General features: G+C 49.3%; 13 protein-coding genes across 13 annotated transcripts; 9 read left to right on the top strand and 4 right to left on the bottom strand.

The window, feature by feature from the left end:
• Positions 1–129: 129 nt before the first annotated feature.
• On the top strand, positions 130–2151 carry Bathy07g02670 (predicted protein; the record flags this gene model as incomplete). The annotated part of the gene is made up of 1 exon (XM_007511956.1): positions 130–2151. The coding sequence occupies one exon, from the start codon at positions 130–132 to the stop codon at positions 2149–2151; it is 2022 nt and encodes a 673-aa protein (XP_007512018.1).
• A 159-nt stretch (positions 2152–2310) lies between these two features.
• Positions 2311–4572, bottom strand: Bathy07g02660 (predicted protein; the record flags this gene model as incomplete). Its single annotated transcript, XM_007512115.1, has 1 exon — positions 2311–4572. One exon carries the CDS (start codon positions 4570–4572, stop codon positions 2311–2313), a length of 2262 nt encoding a protein of 753 aa, XP_007512177.1.
• Positions 4573–4730: 158 nt separating this feature from the next.
• On the top strand, positions 4731–6035 carry Bathy07g02650 (unknown protein; the record flags this gene model as incomplete). Its single annotated transcript, XM_007511985.1, has 1 exon — positions 4731–6035. One exon carries the CDS (start codon positions 4731–4733, stop codon positions 6033–6035), a length of 1305 nt encoding a protein of 434 aa, XP_007512047.1.
• Positions 6036–6276: 241 nt separating this feature from the next.
• Positions 6277–7629, top strand: Bathy07g02640 (hypothetical protein AURANDRAFT_64988; the record flags this gene model as incomplete). Its single annotated transcript, XM_007511972.1, has 1 exon — positions 6277–7629. One exon carries the CDS (start codon positions 6277–6279, stop codon positions 7627–7629), a length of 1353 nt encoding a protein of 450 aa, XP_007512034.1.
• A 140-nt stretch (positions 7630–7769) lies between these two features.
• On the bottom strand, positions 7770–8684 carry Bathy07g02630 (predicted protein; the record flags this gene model as incomplete). Its single annotated transcript, XM_007512046.1, has 1 exon — positions 7770–8684. The coding sequence occupies one exon, from the start codon at positions 8682–8684 to the stop codon at positions 7770–7772; it is 915 nt and encodes a 304-aa protein (XP_007512108.1).
• Positions 8685–9074: 390 nt separating this feature from the next.
• On the top strand, positions 9075–10112 carry Bathy07g02620 (protein of unknown function DUF140; the record flags this gene model as incomplete). The annotated part of the gene is made up of 1 exon (XM_007512074.1): positions 9075–10112. One exon carries the CDS (start codon positions 9075–9077, stop codon positions 10110–10112), a length of 1038 nt encoding a protein of 345 aa, XP_007512136.1.
• A 113-nt stretch (positions 10113–10225) lies between these two features.
• Bathy07g02610 (predicted protein) lies at positions 10226–10882 on the top strand (the record flags this gene model as incomplete). The annotated part of the gene is made up of 1 exon (XM_007512085.1): positions 10226–10882. The coding sequence occupies one exon, from the start codon at positions 10226–10228 to the stop codon at positions 10880–10882; it is 657 nt and encodes a 218-aa protein (XP_007512147.1).
• Positions 10883–11182: 300 nt separating this feature from the next.
• Positions 11183–12598, top strand: Bathy07g02600 (radical SAM enzyme, Cfr family; the record flags this gene model as incomplete). Its single annotated transcript, XM_007512121.1, has 1 exon — positions 11183–12598. The coding sequence occupies one exon, from the start codon at positions 11183–11185 to the stop codon at positions 12596–12598; it is 1416 nt and encodes a 471-aa protein (XP_007512183.1).
• A 127-nt stretch (positions 12599–12725) lies between these two features.
• Positions 12726–14064, bottom strand: Bathy07g02590 (ankyrin repeat protein; the record flags this gene model as incomplete). Its single annotated transcript, XM_007512258.1, has 2 exons — positions 12726–13598; positions 13960–14064. 2 exons carry the CDS (start codon positions 14062–14064, stop codon positions 12726–12728), a joined length of 978 nt encoding a protein of 325 aa, XP_007512320.1.
• A 206-nt stretch (positions 14065–14270) lies between these two features.
• On the top strand, positions 14271–18206 carry Bathy07g02580 (DNA excision repair protein Rad2; the record flags this gene model as incomplete). The annotated part of the gene is made up of 1 exon (XM_007512119.1): positions 14271–18206. One exon carries the CDS (start codon positions 14271–14273, stop codon positions 18204–18206), a length of 3936 nt encoding a protein of 1311 aa, XP_007512181.1.
• A 160-nt stretch (positions 18207–18366) lies between these two features.
• On the bottom strand, positions 18367–18972 carry Bathy07g02570 (predicted protein; the record flags this gene model as incomplete). Its single annotated transcript, XM_007512259.1, has 1 exon — positions 18367–18972. The coding sequence occupies one exon, from the start codon at positions 18970–18972 to the stop codon at positions 18367–18369; it is 606 nt and encodes a 201-aa protein (XP_007512321.1).
• Positions 18973–19763: 791 nt separating this feature from the next.
• On the top strand, positions 19764–20183 carry Bathy07g02560 (predicted protein; the record flags this gene model as incomplete). Its single annotated transcript, XM_007511975.1, has 1 exon — positions 19764–20183. One exon carries the CDS (start codon positions 19764–19766, stop codon positions 20181–20183), a length of 420 nt encoding a protein of 139 aa, XP_007512037.1.
• A 580-nt stretch (positions 20184–20763) lies between these two features.
• Positions 20764–21663, top strand: Bathy07g02550 (predicted protein; the record flags this gene model as incomplete). Its single annotated transcript, XM_007511945.1, has 1 exon — positions 20764–21663. One exon carries the CDS (start codon positions 20764–20766, stop codon positions 21661–21663), a length of 900 nt encoding a protein of 299 aa, XP_007512007.1.
• Between the last annotated feature and the right edge of the window lie 18 nt (positions 21664–21681).

Below are 21681 nucleotides of genomic sequence, written 5' to 3'. Positions count from 1 at the left end.
TCAAAAATTCAAAATTTTCTTCTCCCTCGTCACAACAACACAACATTCAAAGCGACACATCACACCACGACCCACCACTCGCTTACCGGCGGTTCTTTTGACGCGCGCGTTATTTAAGAAGAAGAAAGAATGGCAAACGCATCAACAGCTGAAGGCGCCGCTTTGTGGTGTTTCAACGTGGACGCGAGAAAACAAGATCAACTCACGGGAACGACGTCCTCGAACGCGTTTAAACACGTCCGATTGCTTTTGAAAAATGCAATCATCTTTCCCGAGCAGCGCGCTGGTGATGAAGAGGCACTGGAGCGGATGCAAAAAGCCGAGGCGTGCGCAATCACCTCCAGCTCTGAATTCATCTTACGATTTGGAAGCGAAAACGAGAAACACAAGCACTACCGAGACGTTTCGTTCGCGGACATCAAGAAAGTCTTCGGGAAAATGATCCGAGAAGGGAAACTGACTTTGCAGCTTGGAGGAGGCCAAGGAGGAGGAGGAAAGACGACGAGCGCGGGAGAACTGTTGTTGTGCAAAGGAGACACTAGAGAGTGCACCCGATTGTTGAAACTCATCACGACGATGAAATCAGCGCCAGCGGCCGAAAAAGCGACATTTTTATCCTCCATAGGGAAGTGTTCGTGCTGTCAGAGTAAGCGCGCTTTGAAGGAGAAGAAGGAGGAGGAGCGCGAGGTGAAAGCGAAAGAACGCGAACGCGCCAAGGAGGAAGAGAAGAAACAAAAGATGATGAAACAGGAGGAGAAGAAAGAGGAGAAGGTACAAGAGAAGAAGACAGAGTTGGTACAAAAGCTGGAAACTTTGGAGTCGTATCGGGAGGAGATTCGGATGAAGACGGAAAAGTACGCGGAGGAGAGAGAACAGATGAAAGCGAGCAAGAAGGCGGTGAAGGCGTTGCAGGAGCAAATCGAAGATGAAAGAAGAATGTACGCGAAAGAGAAGAAAGATCTAGCGACGGAAAAAGAGGCGATGGAGACGGAGAGGATGGCGATGAACGTGGAACGGTCTCGGTTGAACGCGAAGATTGAGGAGAATAAGGAGTTGAAGATGAGAGTGGAGAGGGAGAGAGAGGTGGTGGAGGAGAAGCAAAGAGAGGTGGAAAAGTTACGAGCGGAGAAAGAGGAGTTAATTGGGAACTTGGAAAGAGAAGTGGAAGAGTTGAAACAATCGAGGAAAGATGTTTCGCGCTCGACGCCGGGTGGTTCTGGTGGTGGAAGCGCGAAGAAGAAACACAAAAGCAGAGTAGCCGGCGACGAGGAAGAAACGCCGCCTGTCGCAGATTTTGAAGAAAACAAGAAGTTTCCGAAACCGGAACGAACTTCGACGGATTCTTTTTACAGCGGCAACAACAACGACGAAAACAACGAAAAAACGTTCAAGAGGAAAGCGCCGGCATCGGCGGCGACGCCAAACAAGAAACCTTCGCCCGAGAAGAAATCCTCGCAAAGGAAAGTTGTCCTCGAGGACGACGACTCTTCTTCCGAGGATGCCACGCCGGAGAAGTTTGAAAGTAAAAACGAAAACGTAGAAACCGAGGAAGACCGAGAAGCCGCGCGAGTCGTCGCAGAAAATGAAGCGAGAGTGAAAAAAATGCGAGAAGCGGAACTCGAGCGTCAACGAATGGAGAAAGAACGCGAGGAAGCCGCCAAGGCGAAAAGAGTTCGAGCGCGAGCGCCGAAAGGCGACGCCGAGCGACATTTTTTGAAAAAGTCCAAGGAGGAAATCCAAGATGAAAAGTTGCAAGATAAAGAGCACCAGAGAAGACGACAACAATTAGCCGCAGAATCGAAGCAAAAATCGATAATGTACACCAAAGCGACGGCGAAGAGGTGGGAGTACGAGGAGCACAGAAAAGCGTTGGAATCCATGAAGGACGCGAACGAAAACTCCATGAGGTACGGTTCGATACCGTGGCCGCCGGAATCGAACATTTTTCTCTTCAACGTCATGGACGACGCGAACGAGAGGAAAATGAAAGTGAACGTGGCGCTGAAGTTTTGGCACCCAGATAAGTTTAGGCAAATGTTTGGCGACAAAGTAGCCGAGGCAGACAAGGAGAAAATTTGGGAGAGAGTTCAATCTTTGAGCACCAAATGCATCCAATACAAGACGGCGGCAAACGCGAGGGGCTATTATTAATTTGGCACGAGGTAGGAAGTCTAGAAAGAGTATAGGACGAAAAGAGAGATACATTTAGAGAGAAGCATACAGTAGCACAGTTCTCGCTTTTCGTTGTATATACGTATGCGCATGAAATAATATTACAGCATGTTATTATATTCTTTTACATTCTTCGGGTTAGTACCACGATCCTTTCGCCGCGACGTTTGCGTCAAAATCCTTCACGTGCGCGGGAACATCCAATTCCTCGCCTCCTTGCACTCTCACGTACGCGTTCAATTCTTCCAACGTGTTCACATATACGGCTTTGCCTAGAGCTGCGCACGCGCCGTCGTTTCGATTGATACCCAAGCTCGACCACCAGCACTGCGCTTTCATTTTCGTCCCCGGATGGACCACGTATAACGCTTTCAATTGCGCTTGGCAATGCGCCGGTCCTAACGCTTTGGATAAAAGCATTTCAAACTGCTCGGACGTCAATGAATCGCTATTTTGTCCCGTGTGGTGGTAGATGATGATAAAACCAGACGCAGCGCCTTCTTGCGACGCGTTGACGACGTTATTTGCAAGCGACATGGCTAACAAATCGCCTTCGCCTTCGCGAAGCATTCGCTCGGCAAACGCGCCGACAATGGTGATGATCCGCCTACCGGCAAAGTCGGCGTGCTTTTCTACTGTCACCGCTCTGGTGGCAGATTCGAGCACGTTGAGTTGATCGAGAGAGTGCGAAGCGACGCGTAACAGTTTCGCATACTCAATCTCTTCGTTTTCTAAAGTCGTCGTATCTTCGACCGAGGACAAGCACTTGTCGAAATTCGCGTTCAATTTCGTTGCCTCGTTTAACAACAACCACGGTTCGATGTTACCTTGACTTATCGACACTACTCGCGCTCTGCGTTCTTCTGGTGTTTCATGTTGCGATATAAACGTCGCACCCGTCGCTGGCGTCGCGATGGTCACGCCGAGAGGCACGTTCAACACTTCCGATAAGTTGTTCATGGACTTGTTTGAGAGGGAGTGTTTATCGGATTTCAACAAGCCTTTCCCGTGCTGCCAGCGTCGCCCGCCTTTGTAACCTATCGTTATCTCTACGCTCTTTCTCCCTTCCTGTTGTTGTGGTTGCAAAGTTGTAGGATTGGTACTTTTTTCGGTATTCGTCCCGAGATCTTCGTCTTCGCCGACGCTCGAGTCTTCGCTCATTGCTCCGTTATTGTCCATCGACTCCGATCGACTCCCCATCGTCGCCGCCCGTTCTCCTTCAAAGCCACCATCGACATCATCATCATCATCACGACTATCCCTAGAATCGTGTCGACTCGGAAACGCGTCGATCGAAATCGTTCTCCCGACAATCACCCTCTCCCCGTTTTCGTCGCACTCCATCGCCTCCTCTCGACTCCGCTGCAACTCGATCAAGTTCCTCGGAAAGTAGATCGGCAACACCTCCTTCTCGTAATACGCTTTCGTCTCCTCGTCGGGAAATAAAATCACCACGCTTTCGAATTTATGCACCCATTTCTCCAAAAACCTCCTCACCGTTCTCGCCAACACCTCCGCGCCTTCTCTCCTCGGGTAACACTTCCTCTCGTCCCTATGCAACAAGGTCAACCCGATGTTCCTGGATCCGACTTCATCTTCTATGCACATGCTCAGCGCGTTTCGATAACAGTGCACCAACGCGGTCTCCGCGGCTGTCTTATACCTCGCCACGTATCTCGGCACCACGCAATGCACTAAATGTTCCACCCCAGGTAACCCTCCGCCTTTGGTCACGATGCAATCCCCCGTCCTCGCCTTCCCGCTCGTCGTCTTCCCTCCGTTATACCCTTGCTCCATGAAATCCTCGTTAATGATAATCGTCCCTGCTTTCCGTCGATACTTATTCGTCCCTACCGGTTGCTTCTCTGAGACCACGTCTTCGTTGGAGGCTAAACATATCGCCGTGACTTTCGGCGTCTCCCACGGCGCGTCGCCTTCCGCGACCAATCGTAAGCACTCGTTGATCCTCTCGCTGACGGGAAAAAGCGCTTCCTCTTTGAACGTGTACGTTTCTTCATCGAACGGGTCTTTCGGTGAACGCGGGGATTTCGTTAAACTGTTGTTCCTCAATAAAGAAGACTGTGAAGTCGTCGTTTTTGCTCCTCGTGCTCTCGACGACGACGCGTTGTTGTTGTTGTTGTTCGACTTCTTCTTCGCGCTCGGCGATGCGGACGACGGTACATTTTGGTGTTGCGCTTCCCCGTCGACCTCGTCGTGATTTTCACTCTTCAAAAGACCCCCCCCAGAAGAAGAAGAAGAACGCGATGCTCTCGAAGACCAACTGAACGCGCCGTAGGCGTTAAAATCGTCCCCTTTTTGTTGTTGCTGCTCTTTCGTGGTCGTCGTGGCGTTCTTATTCTCCGAGAAAGAATGCCTCGTCGTCGGGAAAGATGAAAACATAGAGCAGAGTAGTATTCCTTTTGTGTTATCTCGAGAGAGGTCACTTTTTTATGCCGTCCTTTGATTTTTAGGCAGAATTTAACAACACACAAACACCAGTTTTCTCGCAAAAATGGTGTGTGTTCGTGCTCTTTTTGATATACGTGCTTTTTCAGCAAATGAGCTCTCTAGAGAGAAGGAGGGAGAAAAAGCTGCTTTTCGTCTCTCCTTTTCTCGGATTAAAAATACACCGACGAAAGAAAGCTTTATATCAGAGATACAAAGCCTTTCTTTATGCGGCGGGAGACAACGACGACGATGCGAGACAACTCGCAACAACAAAGAAACAGACGAAGAAACGAACAACTGTGGAGGATCTTCGCCATTCTGTATCTTTTTGTTCCGTGCGGGTGTTGCACCACATCTGCGGTTCTTTCTGCGCTTTTCCTTTTCGTCTTTTTTTCTCCGAGCTCGTCGTTTCTCCATTTGTGTCTCGTGCTTTTGGCGTTGTTTGCCCCACCGGTCGTTCTAAAGACGGACTTCTTCTCGGGGAAAAGAATATGGCGAAGAAAGGCCGAGCGGCGCGGATCCTGAACACGCTGCACAAAGTCAACGGGACGAAACAATCCGAAGCTTTGAAACGGAGGGAGAGGAAACGACCGTCGAAAGAGTTCGGGAATTTTGCAGGGGAGACGAACACCACGTTGACGACTAATGGAAAACTGTCCGAGTGGAAGAAAAAAAAGCAAAAACAGAGAGATATGAACGAGGCGAAAGAACCGCACGACGGAGCAATGCACGCGTTAGTATTCGGAGACGGAGATTTTAGCTTCAGCGTGGCGTTGGTCACGATAGCAAACGGTGACGGAGGGAATTTAGTGTGCACCGGGTTGGAAAAGAACGTGGACGAGAAAACGAAAGATTTGGTGGAGTGTTTGCTCGATTCCGGAGCGCGAGTCGCGCACGGCGTGGACGTGTCGAAGAGGTTTGACGAAGATGTAGGCGCTGGTTTGTTCGAGAGTAATAGTAGCAATAGTAATAAGAAGAAAAAAATGGACCGGGTGTATTTCAATTTCCCGGATTGCGGGTTCGGAGCCATGGCGTCGCTCGCGCCTACGAGAATAGCCAACGAGCGCTTGTTAGAACACCTCTTCGAGAGAAGTTCGGAACATTTGAAAGTGAAAGGAGAATTACGCGTGACCTGTTTTGACGACGCATACGCGGCGGCGATACCGACCGAGGCGTGCGAGAAGCTCGCGTTCGTGAAGGAAAAAGAACGGTTTCGATTGAAAGCGAAAGTACCGTTCGTTTGGAGAGAGTTCCCGGGATACGAATACAAAAAAAACACGCGAGACGACGACGACGACGAAGAAACAGAAATGCGAGCGGCAGAATTAAAAGAAGAAGCTCGTCGTCATAGTTTTGACGACGCGGAGAGTAAAAAAGCCACCACTTTGGTGTTTGAATATTTAGGAAACAACTAGTTTTTAGTAATAAAGAGTTGAATGAAACTTCAAAAGTAGGCACTTTTTTTCCGCGACACATCCGTTCGATTTTACAAACTCTTTACACAACAACAACAACAACAACAACAACAACGCGTAAAGAGTTGGCCACATCACGGGTCTAAATATTGAGAATCATCAGATCGACGAAAATACTTTCTTTGAGAAGCTTTTAAAGCGATATAGTATCGTTATTAAACACACAAAAAACGACTTCCAAATGATGATGATGCGACGACGACGCCGGCGAAAGGACACAAAAAAGGTTGACGCTTCCGTAAACTTCTCCTCCAGAGACGACGCGAAAAACGCCCCGGCAAACGACGACGCCTCAGCGAAGAAGACGAACGAGAAGAACAACAATAACGAGAAAAGGAAACAGAAGGAGGAAGACACAAAATTCGACGACAAACCCGACGCCGTCGTTGAGAGCCGTTGGAGAAGTTTTCTTCCTCTTTTCGTCCTGTACGGGCTTATGGTTTTTGGATGGTTTGCGGCGTATTCTCGGTACGGATCGGCGATTTTTATCGGCCATCGCAGACTACATTTAACTCTAACTGAGTGGCGAGAGAAATTGGGGAAGATGCAAACGACTGCGGTTTTAATCGGCGGACCTCACCGAGGCGGCACGTCCATCGCGTGGTCGTGCGTGAGCGCGCACGAGAAGATTGGAGCGTTTGCGAGTCGGAAGGTTTCGGATCACGCGGAAGGCATTTTCGTGCAGGATGTGTATCCGAAGTTTGGAGTTGGGGAGGAGTATCAGGCGATGCGAACGGGGAGGGACTTCTCGCGAAACGGTTTAGGGAGATATGCGTTGAACGAGGCGCATCACTTGACCGAAAGGTCGGCGTTAAATACGGACGAAAACGGGGTGAAATTGATGAATAGTTTTGGACAGTATTGGGGGTTCAAAGATAAAGGAGACGAGAAGGAAGAGTCTGATATCGCTTTCGTTGTCGAAAAATCGCCGCCAAACGCCATCATCGGCACTTTCCTGCGCGCGTTGTATAAAAGAGTTGGGATGAAAACGACGAAACACGTGTACGTGACGAGGCATCCAATAGCGAACGCGATGGCGCTGAACGCGATGAAAGAACTAAACGGACGAGTCACGATTGTAGAATTATTGGACAATTACGTAAAGCTCCACGAGACGGCGCAGAGAGATGCGAAAGCGCTAGGTAAAGATGCTTTGTACCCGTTGCGCATGGAAGATTTTATTCGCGAACCCGAGCGCAAGGCGGAAGAAATTTTCTCTTTCATATTCGATGAAGAAGCAGAAGCAGAAGCCGAAGTAATGGCAGAAAAAGAAGAGGAAAAAGGAAAAGAAGAACCAAAACGACGCGCTTTCGATTTATGCGTGGCGAAGATTGAAGCCGATACCGGAAAGCCGCTGTCGAGGACCGATCCAAACGAAAAGTATCGCAAAAAGTGGTGCAAGATGCTCGAAGAAGAGGAAAGCGCGAGAGCGCTGAGTACGTCCCTCGCGGAAAAGTACCAGGGGAAATTAGACGTATTAGGCTTAGAATACGACATCGCAACGTGGTGCGACGACGACGATAAGTACCGGTAGCATTTATATATATTTATGTAGTAGATTGTTTTTGTTTTGTTATATTATATAAAGTAACACACGCGTTTTTTAGAGTTGGGAAGATAAAATCCGCCGACGATTTAAATTATTATAATAATAATAATAATAGTACATTATTATTAATCATCGAAATCCGGATCCCCGGTTACGTAACCAAAGTACTGTAACATCGGCACCACGAACGAAATCACCAACAAACCGACGACGACGTTCGAGAAAACCTCTCTCTTCGCGCCGGTTTCTTCCTTCGTTTTGAACGTTCTGCTGTTGTCCTTCTCAAACTTCGCCGGAGGCCCCGGATCCGGTTTCCCCTCCAACACCGCCGCAATTCTATCCACACTCGACGTCAACGCTTCGTTAAATTTCTCGTACTCGAGGTTAATCGGCACGTTCTTGCTCAACACCGACTCCAAAACGTCGTCGCCGACCGCCTTCAAAAATTTCGGTCCGCCAACCACCGCCGCCTCCTTCGCCGTCTTCACCAACAAAAAGTTCCCTTTATTGTTCCCTTCCTCTAACGTCGGGTACCAGGTTTCCAAAACCTTATCCCCAAACGCGTACGGGTCTTGTTCGAATACCAATTTTCGAACCGTAATCACGTTCAAGTGATAGCCGGTTTGATCTTCCAGTTCTTTCAGAGTTTTGTTGATCGACCCTGCGGATGCTCGAGACATGATTCCCGCGTCGTCGACGATATACCCGCTCGTCGGTGCGGGCGTTTGTAAAATCTCAATCTCAGACGCGTTCGCGGAATCAACCATCGAAATTGGTGATAAACTCATCGCGGACGCCAACGCGAACGCGGAGACTCCTCGACCGAGTTGTTCCACGAAATGTTGTTTTTTCTTTATCATCTTTTCATCATCATCCTCGTCGGAGGAGGAATTCTTCGTTCTTGACGAGGTTTGATTGTGAGACGATGATGTCGTTGTCGTTGTCGCGTGCACTCTGGAGCAGCTTCTCTCGCGTAAGGTTTTAAAGGTTCCCGTTGTCCTCGTCGCTGCGTGTGTTGTTGTTGTTGACATCATCATCATCCTTCTCTCTCTCTCTCTCTCTCTCTGAGAGTCTCTCCTACGCTATCGAAGAAAAGAAAAGAGGGTGCGGGGTATGACGAGAGAACGCACAGGAGATAAAATCTTTCCGAGAAGAGAAAATAATTTCTCTTTTTTAGGGTTTCAGAATTTTTTTTTTTTAGATTTCTTTCAACTTACACAAAGAAGAAGAGCGAGAGAGACAAAATTTTTGATGAGATGATGACGATGATGATGAGCGCGACGACGACTGCTCAAACGCTTCTTCCGCGCAGCAAAGGCGGCGAAAGGAGGAGGCGCGAGAGGAGGAAGGGGACGACGACCACCATTGGGTTTTCTTCTTCTTTTTTGTCTTCTTCTTCTTCTTCTGAAAGGAGGAGGAGGAAAACGAAGATGATGAGCCAAAACTGGGACGCCAGAGATTTCGACGAGAGGCGAAGCAGCAACAGCGCGAGTGGCACGAGCAGTAACACCACCAACAACAACGATCAAAAGTTTATACCCTTGGAAGCGGAAACCGAGAAACAGTTCCGCGAGCAATCTTTAAATCGATTGAAGCAGTTCATCGACGAAACGGCGTCGGATCCGGAGAAAGCGATGAAAGATCCGAAAACAGTTGGACAGAAAGTGCTGAACTTGATTATAGAAACGTGCGAGATTTGGAACCCGCCGAAGTTTTTATGGCGAACGGCGGCGACTTTGTTGTTAGCCGGGAACGTCTGTTATCGGTTACTGTTGAAACCGTCGGTGAAACTGAAGAAACGGATCAACATGAAACAGACTGTGGAGCAAATCGCGAGAATTGGGCCGGAGACGTTAGGCGTAGCGATGATGACTTCGTCCTTCGTCGGCTTGGTGTTTACGATTCAGTTTTGCAAAGAATTTTCCAAAGTTGGATTGAAAAACGTCATCGGCGGTTTGCTCGGATTAGCGTTCGCGAGAGAGTTGACGCCGGTTATTTGCGCCATCGTTCTCGCCGGTCGCGTTGGGTCCGCCATCGCCGCCGAGTTAGGGACCATGCAAGTCACGGAACAAGTCGACCAACTCACCGTTTTAGACACCGACCCGGTGGATTATTTGGTCATCCCTCGCGTCTTAGCGTGCATGATCTCCCTCCCTATTTTATCGTTAATCTCCTTCGCGCAATCGATGGCGGCGTCCATTATCCTCGCCGATTTCCGCTACGGCGTCTCCCCAAACGTCGTCATCGACTCCGCGGCAAAGTATTTAGAGTTGAGCGATATCGGCGTCATGTCCGCCAAGAGCGTGGCGTTCGGCGCGGTCATCGCGGTCATTTCCTGCGGTTGGGGGACGACGACCATTGGCGGCGCTAAAGGCGTCGGGGAAAGTACCACCGCATCCGTGGTTATTTCTTTGGTGGCGATATTCGTCGTCGATTTCGTGTTGAGCATGGTGTTCTTTAACAAGTGATTGATGATTGAAACGTTCGATGATGGTAGTTATTAGAAAATTTAGAACTCGCTTTGGTTGTTTATCCCTTCATTACTTACACGCTTTGTTGTTGTACATCATCCTCAAACATGATGAGCGCCGCAAAGCGTAGCACACAAACTCCTCGAACAACGATCAACGAGCACCTCTCCTCCACTCGAAAAACGAGGAGCGCATCGTTCGCTCAAAGTCAAAGAAGAAGAGGACAAAAGAACCGAAGATTTTGCCTCCCCGTCGTTAACGGTGGTGACGACATCATCATCGTCCAAAACGAAGTCATCAAAGAAGCCGAACCTCTCCTGTCTCAATCCTCCTCGTTCTCTGACTCCCTCCTGGAAGCAGGCATAGAACCGTGGCAACTCTATTTCGGCTTCTTCGCCGGAATAGCGCCGTTCATCATCGCCGCGTACGAGTTCGGGAAACGGATTTTAATCCAACGCAAATGCGCTTTGTGCCAAGGCTCAGGGCTGATTAAAAAAGGAGAATATGCGAGAAAGTGCACCGCGTGCGGAGGATTCCTACCCTGGGAATCCTGGGAACGGTTTTTAGACGTAGGAACGACCGCTAAAATAGGCAACGGAGGACGCGTGCGCGTACCTGAAGGACAAACGTCGGTTTTTTACGACGTGGAGAAAACCGTCCTGGCGAGCGAGAAGAGGAAAGCGCTTGAAGACAGCCGCCGAGTCGCCGCCGCCGAGAACCCGCCCGCTGTCGAGGAGGACGAAAGGAAAGAGAGCAGCACAAAATAATACATTGAAAAAGAGTAGTAAATTAGAAGAGAGTCATCAAAATGTAATGCTAATACTGATAGAACGCGTGCGTAGTTTAAAGCGGATCGATTGGATAGATCAGTCAGTCGTCTCGTTCGTTATCCTCACTTTTTCCCCCCAGAGGTCCAATTCCAAACCTCCTTACTCTCTACTAAAATACGACACACAATCATGCGAACGCTCGTCGCGTTTCAAGCGGTCGTCGTCAAAGAAACGTCCTCGCTCCCACGTCGGTCTCATCTTCTTTTCGGACGAGGTAAACGACACGGGCGAGGCGCGATGGTGATAAAAGTTGCTCAACAACAACAACAACAACAACAACAAATGCACTCGTCTTCGCCGCCGGATTTAGCGAAACTCAACGAACTCTTCCCGTCCTCCGAGGCGTATTATCAATCGATGTCGAGGCCAAAAACGATCGCAAAGCCGGATAAGATTGCGCTGAAATCAATGACGAGAGATGAGATGAAAGATTGGCTGGTATCCATCGACGAGAAGCCATCGAGAGTGGAACAGTTGATTGAATCCATGTACAGGAGAAGACAACTATCGCCAACGAAAGCAGCAGCGGGAGAGGAGGAGAAAGACGACGACGGGAATTCTTCTGTTTCCAATTATTGCAACGACGTCGAAGACATGTCGTCGGAGATATCTGCGAAATTTCGAGCGAAAATGCACGAGTTGGCGTCGTTTGGTGGGGATTTAACTTTAGATTCCATCAACGTCGCGAAGGACGGGACGAGGAAAGTCACTTACGCTCTGAGCGACGGCGGGATCGTCGAATCGGTCATCATACCGCCGTTACCAGGCGAAGCAGAGGAGGACGGGAAAAAGGGACGAACGACGGTGTGCGTCTCTTCGCAGTTAGGGTGCGCGATGAACTGTCAGTTTTGTTTTACCGCGAAAATGGGTCTGAGAAAAAATCTAAACGCGAATCAAATCGTGCAACAAGTCGTCAACGCGAGAGATATCGCCGGAGAAGATGTCACGAACGTCGTGTTCATGGGGATGGGCGAGCCGTTGCACAACACAGAAAATGTTCTGAAAGCGGTGAAAATCATGACCGATCCGAAAGGGTTGAATTTTAGTAAGAACAGAGTAACGGTATCCACGAGCGGATTGATCCCTGGGATCGAGCGATTTTTGGACGAGTCCGATTGCATGTTAGCCGTATCGTTGAATGCGACGACGAACGAAATTAGGAATTGGATCATGCCGATTAATCGGAAATACCCGTTGGAAGATTTGTTAGGGGTGATCCGGGAAAGATTTAGCAATAATAGTAGTGGTGGTGGTGGTGGTAGTAGTAGTAGTAGTAGTAGTAGTAGTAGCGACGAGCGCGCGAAAAGATCTCGACGACAGCAAAGAGTCTTCTTCGAGTACATCATGCTCGCGAACGTCAACGATTCGTTCGAAGACGCCGATCGAATCATAGAAATCTCCAAAACGATCCCGTGCAAAATCAATTTGATTTACTTCAACACGCACGACGGCAGCGAATTCACGTGTTCCAATCAAGAGCACATCTTGGCGTTTCGAAACTATTTACTCGAGAATGGAGTTTTAGCGACGATACGAAAATCCAGAGGAGACGAAGAAATGGCGGCGTGCGGGCAGCTCGGGAAACCGGAGGATCAAGCAAACTGGAAGCCGCAACCGCCGAGAATGAAACCGCCAAAAAGTATGTCCATTTGATGAGATTAGATTATGTTACACGCATTTTTGATTCCTACTTCACAACATCTATGAAATTTTACACTATACTCTTCCAGTTCACACACACACGCATCATAGTACTACGGTCTTCAATATAATAAATATCTTAATAATAATCGGGATCTGGATCGCCCCTTTTCCTCGTGATATTCTTCTGACTCAATCTCGAAGAAGGCCGAATGATTTTCTTTCCATCTCTCGTCGAATCTTCCCCGTTGCTTGAATCTTTACTCCGCTGTTCGCTTTGTTTACTCCTCCCCGAAAAACTCGGTTGTTTCCTTGGCGCGTTTCCTTCGCCAAAAAGACCGCCTCTTTCGAACTCCCGTTCACTGGCCGTCTTCAACATCCCAGCCGCTTCCGTTTGCCCGTTCTGCTCGGCAATATCTAAAGCCGTGGCAGAATCGTTTCTTCTCAACCCGCCTTCGCCACCGCCGGCGCCGACCATCGGCTCTTTCGATTCCAACCGAATATCCGCGCCGTGATCGACCAACGCGCTCAACGAGCTCGAACTCCCATTCTTCGCGGCTAAATGTAACGCGGAATACCCACCTTTCATCTCCGCTTTCTCTCCAGTCACCGATGCCCCCCAATCGCACAACAGCTCAATCATCTCCGTATTCCCCCCGTGACTGGCCACGTGTAACGCCGTCGCCCCCAACTCGTTTTTTGCATCCACGTCGCAATTCTTATCCTCCAACAAAACTCTCGCGCACTCGATGTACCTCTCGTTCTCCGTCACGTCTCCCCTGCACACCTCGTGCAACGCCGTGTCTCCAACTTTATCCTTATGGTTCACGTCTGCTCCGTTCTCTAACAAAATTGCCATCGCATTCGCGTTCCCCCAAGTCGCGGCGTACGTCAACGGCGTCATCCCGGAATCGTCCGTCTCGTTCACGTTCGCTCCAATCGTGATCAACGCGACGATCGTTTCCACGTCGTCTTCCTCTGCCGCGTCGTGGAGTGGTGAAGACGTCGAGTGCTGTTATTGTTTGAGAGAATTTATTAAAGGAGAGAGAGAGAGAGAGAAACATGTCAGCGCCTGCAAAATGTCCGCTCCTTTACTCAAAGTCACATCTCAACATCTTTCGTATTTTTTCCATCGTCGGAGAAAAGAAGAGATTGAGAGTTGGTTTTTATTCCATTCGCGCGTGTGTCGCGAGAAACCAAGAAGAAGTAAAAGAAGACGCGAAACGTAAAAACCACCAATAAAGCTCTGTTCTTCGTTCTCTGACGGTGGCGCGTGCTCTCTGAAGAGCATCAAAAGAGCGCGAAATGATGAGCACATTTTTAACAGCACAACGCGTTACATTTCCAATGCGAGAGTAAAAAACCACGCTTACCATGCTCTCTTCGATGTTGAAACTTTCCATCGCGCGTTTCATTCGCTGGTACGAGTCCGTTCGTTCGTGTTGGACGACATTTTTACTACTCGTTTGCGTCTTCATCTCTGTCTACGAAAAGAGTAGTATATATACTACTGCTACGCAGAAGTGTGATGAGTCAGAAGAAATCTCCACAAGACTGACGTTTTAGAAAAAGCGCAGAGAAAGAACAACGTTAAAGCTTTGATAAAAACCACCATGTGCGAGTGGACTTAAAAGAAGAAGAAGATGCGAGACACTTGAAATTGAACGTGAAGAATTTATAAAAAATGGGCGTGAAAGACCTGTGGACGATCCTGGAACCGTCCGCGGAGCGCGTCAATTTAGACGCCTTAACCGGGAAAACCATCGCCGTGGACGCATCCATCTGGATGATGCAATTCCTGAAAGCGATGCGAGACGACCGAGGGGAACCGATCGCAAACGCACACATATTAGGCTTTCTGAAAAGAATCATAAAGTTACTCCATTTACGAGTGTTTCCGGTGTTCGTGTTCGACGGGAAAACGCCGGGGATTAAACGAGCGTGCGTGCGGGAAAGGAAGAGGAAGAGTTTGGAGGCGAAGTTGACGCTGAGGAAAGCGGCGGAAACGATCTTGATGAACGCGATCGAGAGGGAGATTTTGGAGAAACAACTAGAAAAGCGCGTGGAGAGAGATATGGATAAAGATGAACGGTTTTTTAAGGAGAAAATGTTCGGGGAGATGATGATGTTTGACGACGACGACGACGCGGGAAAGGAGAAGAAGAAGAAGAAGCGGAAGTTTATAATCGATCCGGATGATGATGATGATGATGATGATGAACAAGCAGAAGAACACGCAAAAGAAAACAAAGAGACGGAAGAGAGCGAGACGGACCCGGACGAGGATTTCTCCGCCTGGGATGTGGAACTCCCGACGGATGAAGACGGTAAGATTGATCCGACCGTGCTCGGCGCGTTGCCGGTTTCGATGCAACTGGAGATGATGAAACGGATCCGAGACGAAAACGTAGGGAAGAATCGGTCGCAGTTTCAAGCGGTAGAGAAAGATTCGATGAGCTTTTCGCAGTTACAAATAGAGAAGTATTTAGAGAGCACAAAGTTGAGGAAAGAAATGGATCGGACCATGAGGCAGAACGGGGCGAAGAGTAGCGGGAACAATAACGCAGGGGACGTGTCCAAGAAGATTGCCGCGCACGACGGTTTGGAGTACGTGTACCATAAAGGAGAAAGTGATGGTGGCGGTAAAGGAAGTGGCTTGGGTACTCACAGCAAGTCAGGAGGAGGAGGAGGAGGAGGAGGAGGAGGAAACACTACTGGCAATAAGATCTTCCCAAACGGCCAAACGAGAGATATGCTGGAGGATTCCTACCGAGGCTTCGCCTCGTTCCAAGCGGGCCAGACGACACTGCTCAACAACCGTCCGCAGGTGCAATCATTTTACCAAGAGAAGAAGCGTCGGAAAGGGCAACAAGATTTATCCGCGCCTCGATCGGATTTAATCATTTCCTCGGCGTTGAACGAACACTTGCCGGGACCGACAATTGCGAGATCGGTGGCGGAAATGCCGCACAGAAATAGTAAGAATCAAGATTCGAGTAAACAGGAACACTTATCATCGGAAGTGCGGATCCAGATATCGAAAAAAGAGCTCGAGGATATAAAAACGGTCGACCCACTGTTTGCGGAGGAAGGCGAAGTAATCAAAGAAGAAGAAGAAGAAGAGGAGGAGGAGGAGGAGGAGTGGGAAGATGTCGAAGACGACGAAGATGCGAGACACTTGAAAATTGTCGAGCGCGTGCTCGAAGAAAAGTCCGAGCAGAAGAAGAAAGTGTTCAAAGGCGAAGAAGAGTGCGAAGACGTTGAAGAAGAAGCACCCGCCAGCGGCGATGGAGGAGGAGGAAGCGCGATGAAATCGAGGAAAGATGTGTACTCCATGACGCACGGATTCGTTCGCGGGAAAAGCTTAGAAGAGTGGCAAAGCGACGAAGAGAAAGAAGAAGGAGAAGAAGGTGAAGAAGAAGAAGAAGAAGAAGAAGAGGAACGCACGAAAGCATTACCGGCACCACCAACGATGGATGTAAACGCGAGAGAAGAAGAGGAGAAACGGGAAGAAAAAGACAAAGAAGAAGAGCGCATCAAAATTCCATTGTCGTCATCGTCGTCGGACGACGAGGATAAAGTCGACAACGTCGATATAAAAAAAGCGTACGAAGCGAAATATTTGAGCGACGACGACGACGACGACGACGACGACGAAGAATACAACAACATCGACGTCGATAGCGAAGACGATGAGGGCGCTTTACAACGCGCAATTTTCCTTTCGCTCGAACGAGACAACCCCGGTCGCGTCGGTCGAGGATTGCGTAACCGTCCAAAAGGTAACGACGATGAACGCGACACGTACGAAGACATGAAGAAAGCGGCGGACGAGGCAAAGATTCTAAGCGAAGAGAAAAAGGAAGACGAAGAGGCTGCTGAAAAGGCGTCTCGGGAAAAAGCCGAGGGGAAGAAAAAGGAGAAGCAAAAGATGGTGACGTTTTTGGAAGAGGAAGGAGAAGAAGTGGTAGAAGAAGAAAAGATTCTTCAAAAACCATCGTCGGCTCCGCCCCCGCCTCCGCCTCCGCCGCCGACCTCGTACCAACCGTCCTCGTTCCAAACCGATACTCCGGAGAATGAGTTTTTCAAAAATTTCCGCATCAAATCGGACGTGGAAGATGAAATCGAACGAGAAATGGCGCAAGATGACGACCTATTTGCGAACGCTGCAAAGGAGATGGAAGACCACGAGCGAAGGAAAAAAATCAACACCATGATTGAAGAGAACGAGAAGGAACGGCAGGTTCTAGAAGAGAAGCGGAAGAAAGCGCAAAAAATCTACGGCGAACAACCGACGCCGCAGATGTATCGCGAGGTGCAAGAACTCTTGATGCTCTTGGGCATTCCATACGTGGTTGCTCCGGAAGAAGCTGAAGCCGAGTGCGCGCATCTCAACAGAACTGGTAAAGTCGACGGCGTCTTCACGAACGATAGTGACGTTTTCTTATTCGGCGCCACTTTAGTCTTTCGCAACGCCTTCGAGAATACGAAAGCGATTCAAATGTACAAATCTTCGCGCATCGAGAAACAGTTAGGATTAAATCGCGAACGAATGATTCAATTAGCGATGTTGCTGGGATCGGATTACACCGTTGGTATCGATGGTATTGGTATCGTCAACGCGATGGAAGTTTTGGCCGGGTTTTCAGACGCGGACAAAGAAAACGGCGCGGAAAGTTTAGAAGGATTGAAACAGTTCAAGAAGTGGACGGAAAATCAGACGCTGAGTTTACCGGGCGCGAAAGGCGCGAAAGTGAGGAAGCACTTAGAGAAGATTAAAATCGAGGAAGAGAAGGTGAAGATGCAGATCGATGACAACGGAGATTCAGTCGCTCTCGTCGTCGTCCCAGACGATGATGAATGCGAAGCAGAGAAGAAGAAGCAAGACGACAATCCGGCGGAAACCGCCCCCGAAACTGCCAGCGCGGCGCGCAAGCGCTTCTACCAAGAACACCAAACGAAGAAAACAACGTGGAAGTTTCCACCATCTTTTCCGGACGACGCGGTTCGAGCGGCATACGCTGAACCTAAAGTCGATCCGTCCGAGGAAAAATTCGTTTGGGACCAAACGCCTTTGGAACGCGACATTCTCGATTTCTTTCGCGAGCGGTTAAACTGGCCCGAGGATTTCACCTCAGATACGCTCAAGCCGATGTACGATAAAATCAAAGAACGCAACGAAAAGTACAAGCAAAGGACGATGCAGGATTACTACGAGAGTTTGGTGCAAAAGTCCGACGGTTTTACGAAAATTAAGAGTAAGCGTTTGGCGCTGGCAGTCGCGGATTTAAAAGGAGAAGATTTTGACGCGAGCATCGTGTTTCCGGATAAACAACCCGGATCGAAGAAGAAGTCGACGACGACAAGAAAGAAGAATGTAAAGAAAAAGGAGACCGCGGTAGACGAGAATAGGGAAGGTGAAGAAGACAAAGAAGAAGAAGAGAGTGACGACGAAAATGCAGTAACAGAACCGGTCCCGTCGCCGTTACAACTCGCCGCCGCGCCGCCGAAGAGGAAGAAGAAAACCGCCGCGGCGCCGAAGAAGACAAACGAGAAACCTTTGGCACTCGCCCCTAAGAAGAAAACAGTGGCCAAGAAGAAACAGAAGAAGAAACAATAATAGTAAATAGAGTAGTAAATAGACAAACGCGCAAAAACGCTGGTGAAAACCAAGCGAATCGCGCGCGAGCGCGCCCGCTCTTGCGGATAACAAAAATAGTAAACATCAAATACGTTTCAAAGCGCTCTAAAGCACACGCGCGGCGTACATAAACCTCTCATCATCCCACCGCTAACACCGCGCTCAACACTATAAACCCTCCAATCAACGCGTACGTCACGTAATCCACCGCGCTCTTCGCGTTCTTCGCGGAGGAAAACACTCGCTTCTCGCTCAGCTTGTTCACCACCCCGTCCCCTTTTGGGCCTTGGAAGAGAATCAGCGCGATGGCGCTCACCGCGACGACGAGGCGGACAGATTCTAACCCCGCGTTGCCGGATGAACTCGTCGTCGTTTCCATCATCATCGTTTCCACGAGATTTGATGATGCTATCGCCGCCTCTGCGTCATCAAACGTTTCCGCCGCGTTTGCCATCGCGATGTTTTGTGTATTCATCCAAAACGCCGCAGCCGTTGACAGTGATGTCATCATCTCGTTTCCAATTATTCGTCGTTGTTGTTCTCCCTTCTTTATCTTCCTCTCCTCTTCAAACTCGTCTCGTTCTTCTTCTCTCGTTGGTGCGCGTGTTGCCGTCGTGCAAAGGCTTTTGCTCTTTTCCCTTCTTCTTGGTCGTCCTCCTCGAAGAAGAAGACTCCCACGAGCAGTACCTCTGCTCGTGCTAGTATTACTCTCGCTCGAATGAGACGCACCAGACGAGGAGACCATCGACGATGCGGCTGATATCGTAAACATACTCGTTGTCGTGTGTCTCTAAATGAGGAAATTTCGGATAAAATGGAAAAAACCTCAAAGAGAAAGAAAGAGTCACCGGGAGAGTGAACGTGCTTTCGGAAAGAGAGAGAAACAACTTTTGTCTTCCGTTAAAAGTCACAGATACACACTGACACAGAGAGAGAGAGAAGGAGAGAGAACAAGAGAGAGATGATGTTTACGACGAGTCGCAACACCACCACCGTCAGTCTTTGCCCGCAAAGACACAACGGGCAGCACAAAAAGCAGTTGAGGAAACACCAACGAACGACCAACAAGAAGAGGACACAAACGATGAGTATAAAAGCGATGGCGAAGAAAGGAGGAAAGAGCGGCTCGAACAACGACGCACCGGAAGGGTTCGGGTTTCCCAAGAGGTGCGATTCTATTCCTTCTTCTTCTTCTTCTGTGACTTCTTCTCGGAGATGAGATTGAGAGACAAAATGCGTTCGTTTCCCCCAAAACCTCCTTGTGATGCCTTCGAAGCGACTCGAGAGGACGATGCGTCCATTTGTTTGTTTGTTTGTTCGTGAGAGAGCGAGAGGACGACGACGACTGTTTTTTTTTCTCTCTCTTTCGATCTTTTTTACTGACCTTCGTTTTTCGTTCCTTCTTCGTACGATGATGATAACAACAGCGGCGGCGGCGGTTCCTCGTCCGACAAAGGTCGCGGCCCCGGTTCGGCGCCGCTCCGGATGGAAACGCAGGAGCAACGAAAACTCGGGTACGGCGGCGACGACGGCGGCATGGGCGGAGGTGGTAACGGTGACGACGGCGATGACGGCGAGGACGGCGACTACGACGACGGGTGGAATCCAGGAGGCGAAGGCGAACCGAGCACGATGGGTCTCGGCATCCTCCTCGTCGCCGGCGCCTGGGCGTTGTGGGAATACAAAAGACCGGGCGGGAGTTTGAACCCGCAAACGAAAATCGACCAGCAACGCGCGCGGTACGAGAAGGCTTTTAAAAATAAATACGGGTACTTTCCAGGGGAGGAACCTGCGAGGAGACTCGGGAGTAGTGGGAGCAGCTCGATCACCTTCGGCGGGAGCGCGGCAGCCGCAGGAGGAGGAGGAGGAGGAGGAAGAGGAGCGAACGACGACGAAGAGTACGAAGACGAGGAAGACGACGACGACGACGACGACGACGACGACGACGACGAATAATAAAAACAACATAAACAACAAGATAAACACGCAAACAGTAAACCATTTTTAATACTACTACGAACCACAAGAATCAATACGTTCATCGACGAGCGCTTCTGTTCTTTTCTTCAATTGGTCTCCTCTTCCTTCGTTTCAATCCCCCACATTTAGGAATCATACATGACGCGCGTGCAAAAGAAGCGCACCACCAGAACCGAGAAAACCTCTTTCCCTCCTCGCGGGAACCTCGATTTCGATATCGACGACGCAGTTAAAGAAGACCAAGACACAAAGAAACGTAAAGAAGGTTTACTCCCGTTAACGTCGAGGAGTTCCACCACGGGGAAAACCAAAGACCGGATCCTTTTGTTACTCAGGACGAGAATAAAAAGTCTGCGAGAGTTGCGAGAGTTTTTGCAGAACAAAGTGAACGAGCTGAAAATCGAAGAGCGAGCGTTGCAGGAGAGAGTGACATCATCGGCAGAGGCTCTCGAGGAAGGAGAGAGGAGGAGGACGAAGAAGAGCAAAGGAGGCTCCTAAAGCGTGTAGAGTTGGTATACAATTAAAGAGCAAAACAACGACAGCGACGACAAATAGTATGCCATCGATAAACTTGAACGCGCGAATCAAATGGAAACGAGGGAAGCACCGACAAGCGCGAGAGAGTAGAAATCCAGAGTCTATAATTTCTGAACTCGCGAACTGCGTCTTTCGCGGCGCGTTTCATCGAGAGAGCGTGTGGGTTTCGTGCCCGAGACGCGTGGCGAGTTTGTTCGATCAGTTGAACATAGGGAGAAGAGTGCGAGAGTGCGTCGCGAGGGACGTGCCTTTTGTGCATCGAGATGTAGTGGCGTTGAGATTATCACCAGAAGATGCGTTTTATTTACACGCCGTGGTTGGGTGTTTGGTCGTGTACGCGTACGAGGAGAGCGTAGTAAATAGCAATAGCGACGACGAGAATGATAACAACGACAACAACAACAACAATAACAAAGGTGGACGACACGTGGAGCTTTCTCGTGAGCAGTTTTGGACGCTGTTGCGCGAGACCGCCGGTGCTGCGTTCGGTTTAAAGTGCGTAGCTACGTGTCACTTTCGGTTGCAAGGATGGTTGCCGAGATCCGGTTTGCAATACGGCGCGGATTTAGTTTTGTATCGTCGACATCCGTCGTTGGTGCACTCGGATTGCTGCGCGTTAGTTTTGCCAGAAAACAACGGCGCGAGAAAATCGTTCGATGTGTTTAGTGAGGGTAACGCGTCGGAGTCATCCTTGAAAGAAAACAACAGAGGCGAACTCACGAAATCGTTTCCGAAATGGTACGAGTTGCAGTCGCTCAGTCGATTGTGCGTCCAAGTGAACAAGAAACTCATCCTGTGTTCGATATCGGTTCCCGAGGCGTGCGATTGGAACGATAGCGGCGTTATCGCCGAAGCGACGGTGAAAGAGACGGAAATATCGAGGTTCAATCAATTACGGATTAAGAATCTCGCATCGTAAGAGTAATAGTATTAGGAA

This window comes from Bathycoccus prasinos (genome assembly GCF_002220235.1).
Source record: "Bathycoccus prasinos genomic : Chromosome_7".
Lineage (NCBI taxonomy): Eukaryota > Viridiplantae > Chlorophyta > Mamiellophyceae > Mamiellales > Bathycoccaceae > Bathycoccus > Bathycoccus prasinos.
The sequence above is the reverse complement of the archived record's forward strand: the minus strand, read 5'-3'. Positions and strand labels throughout refer to the sequence as shown.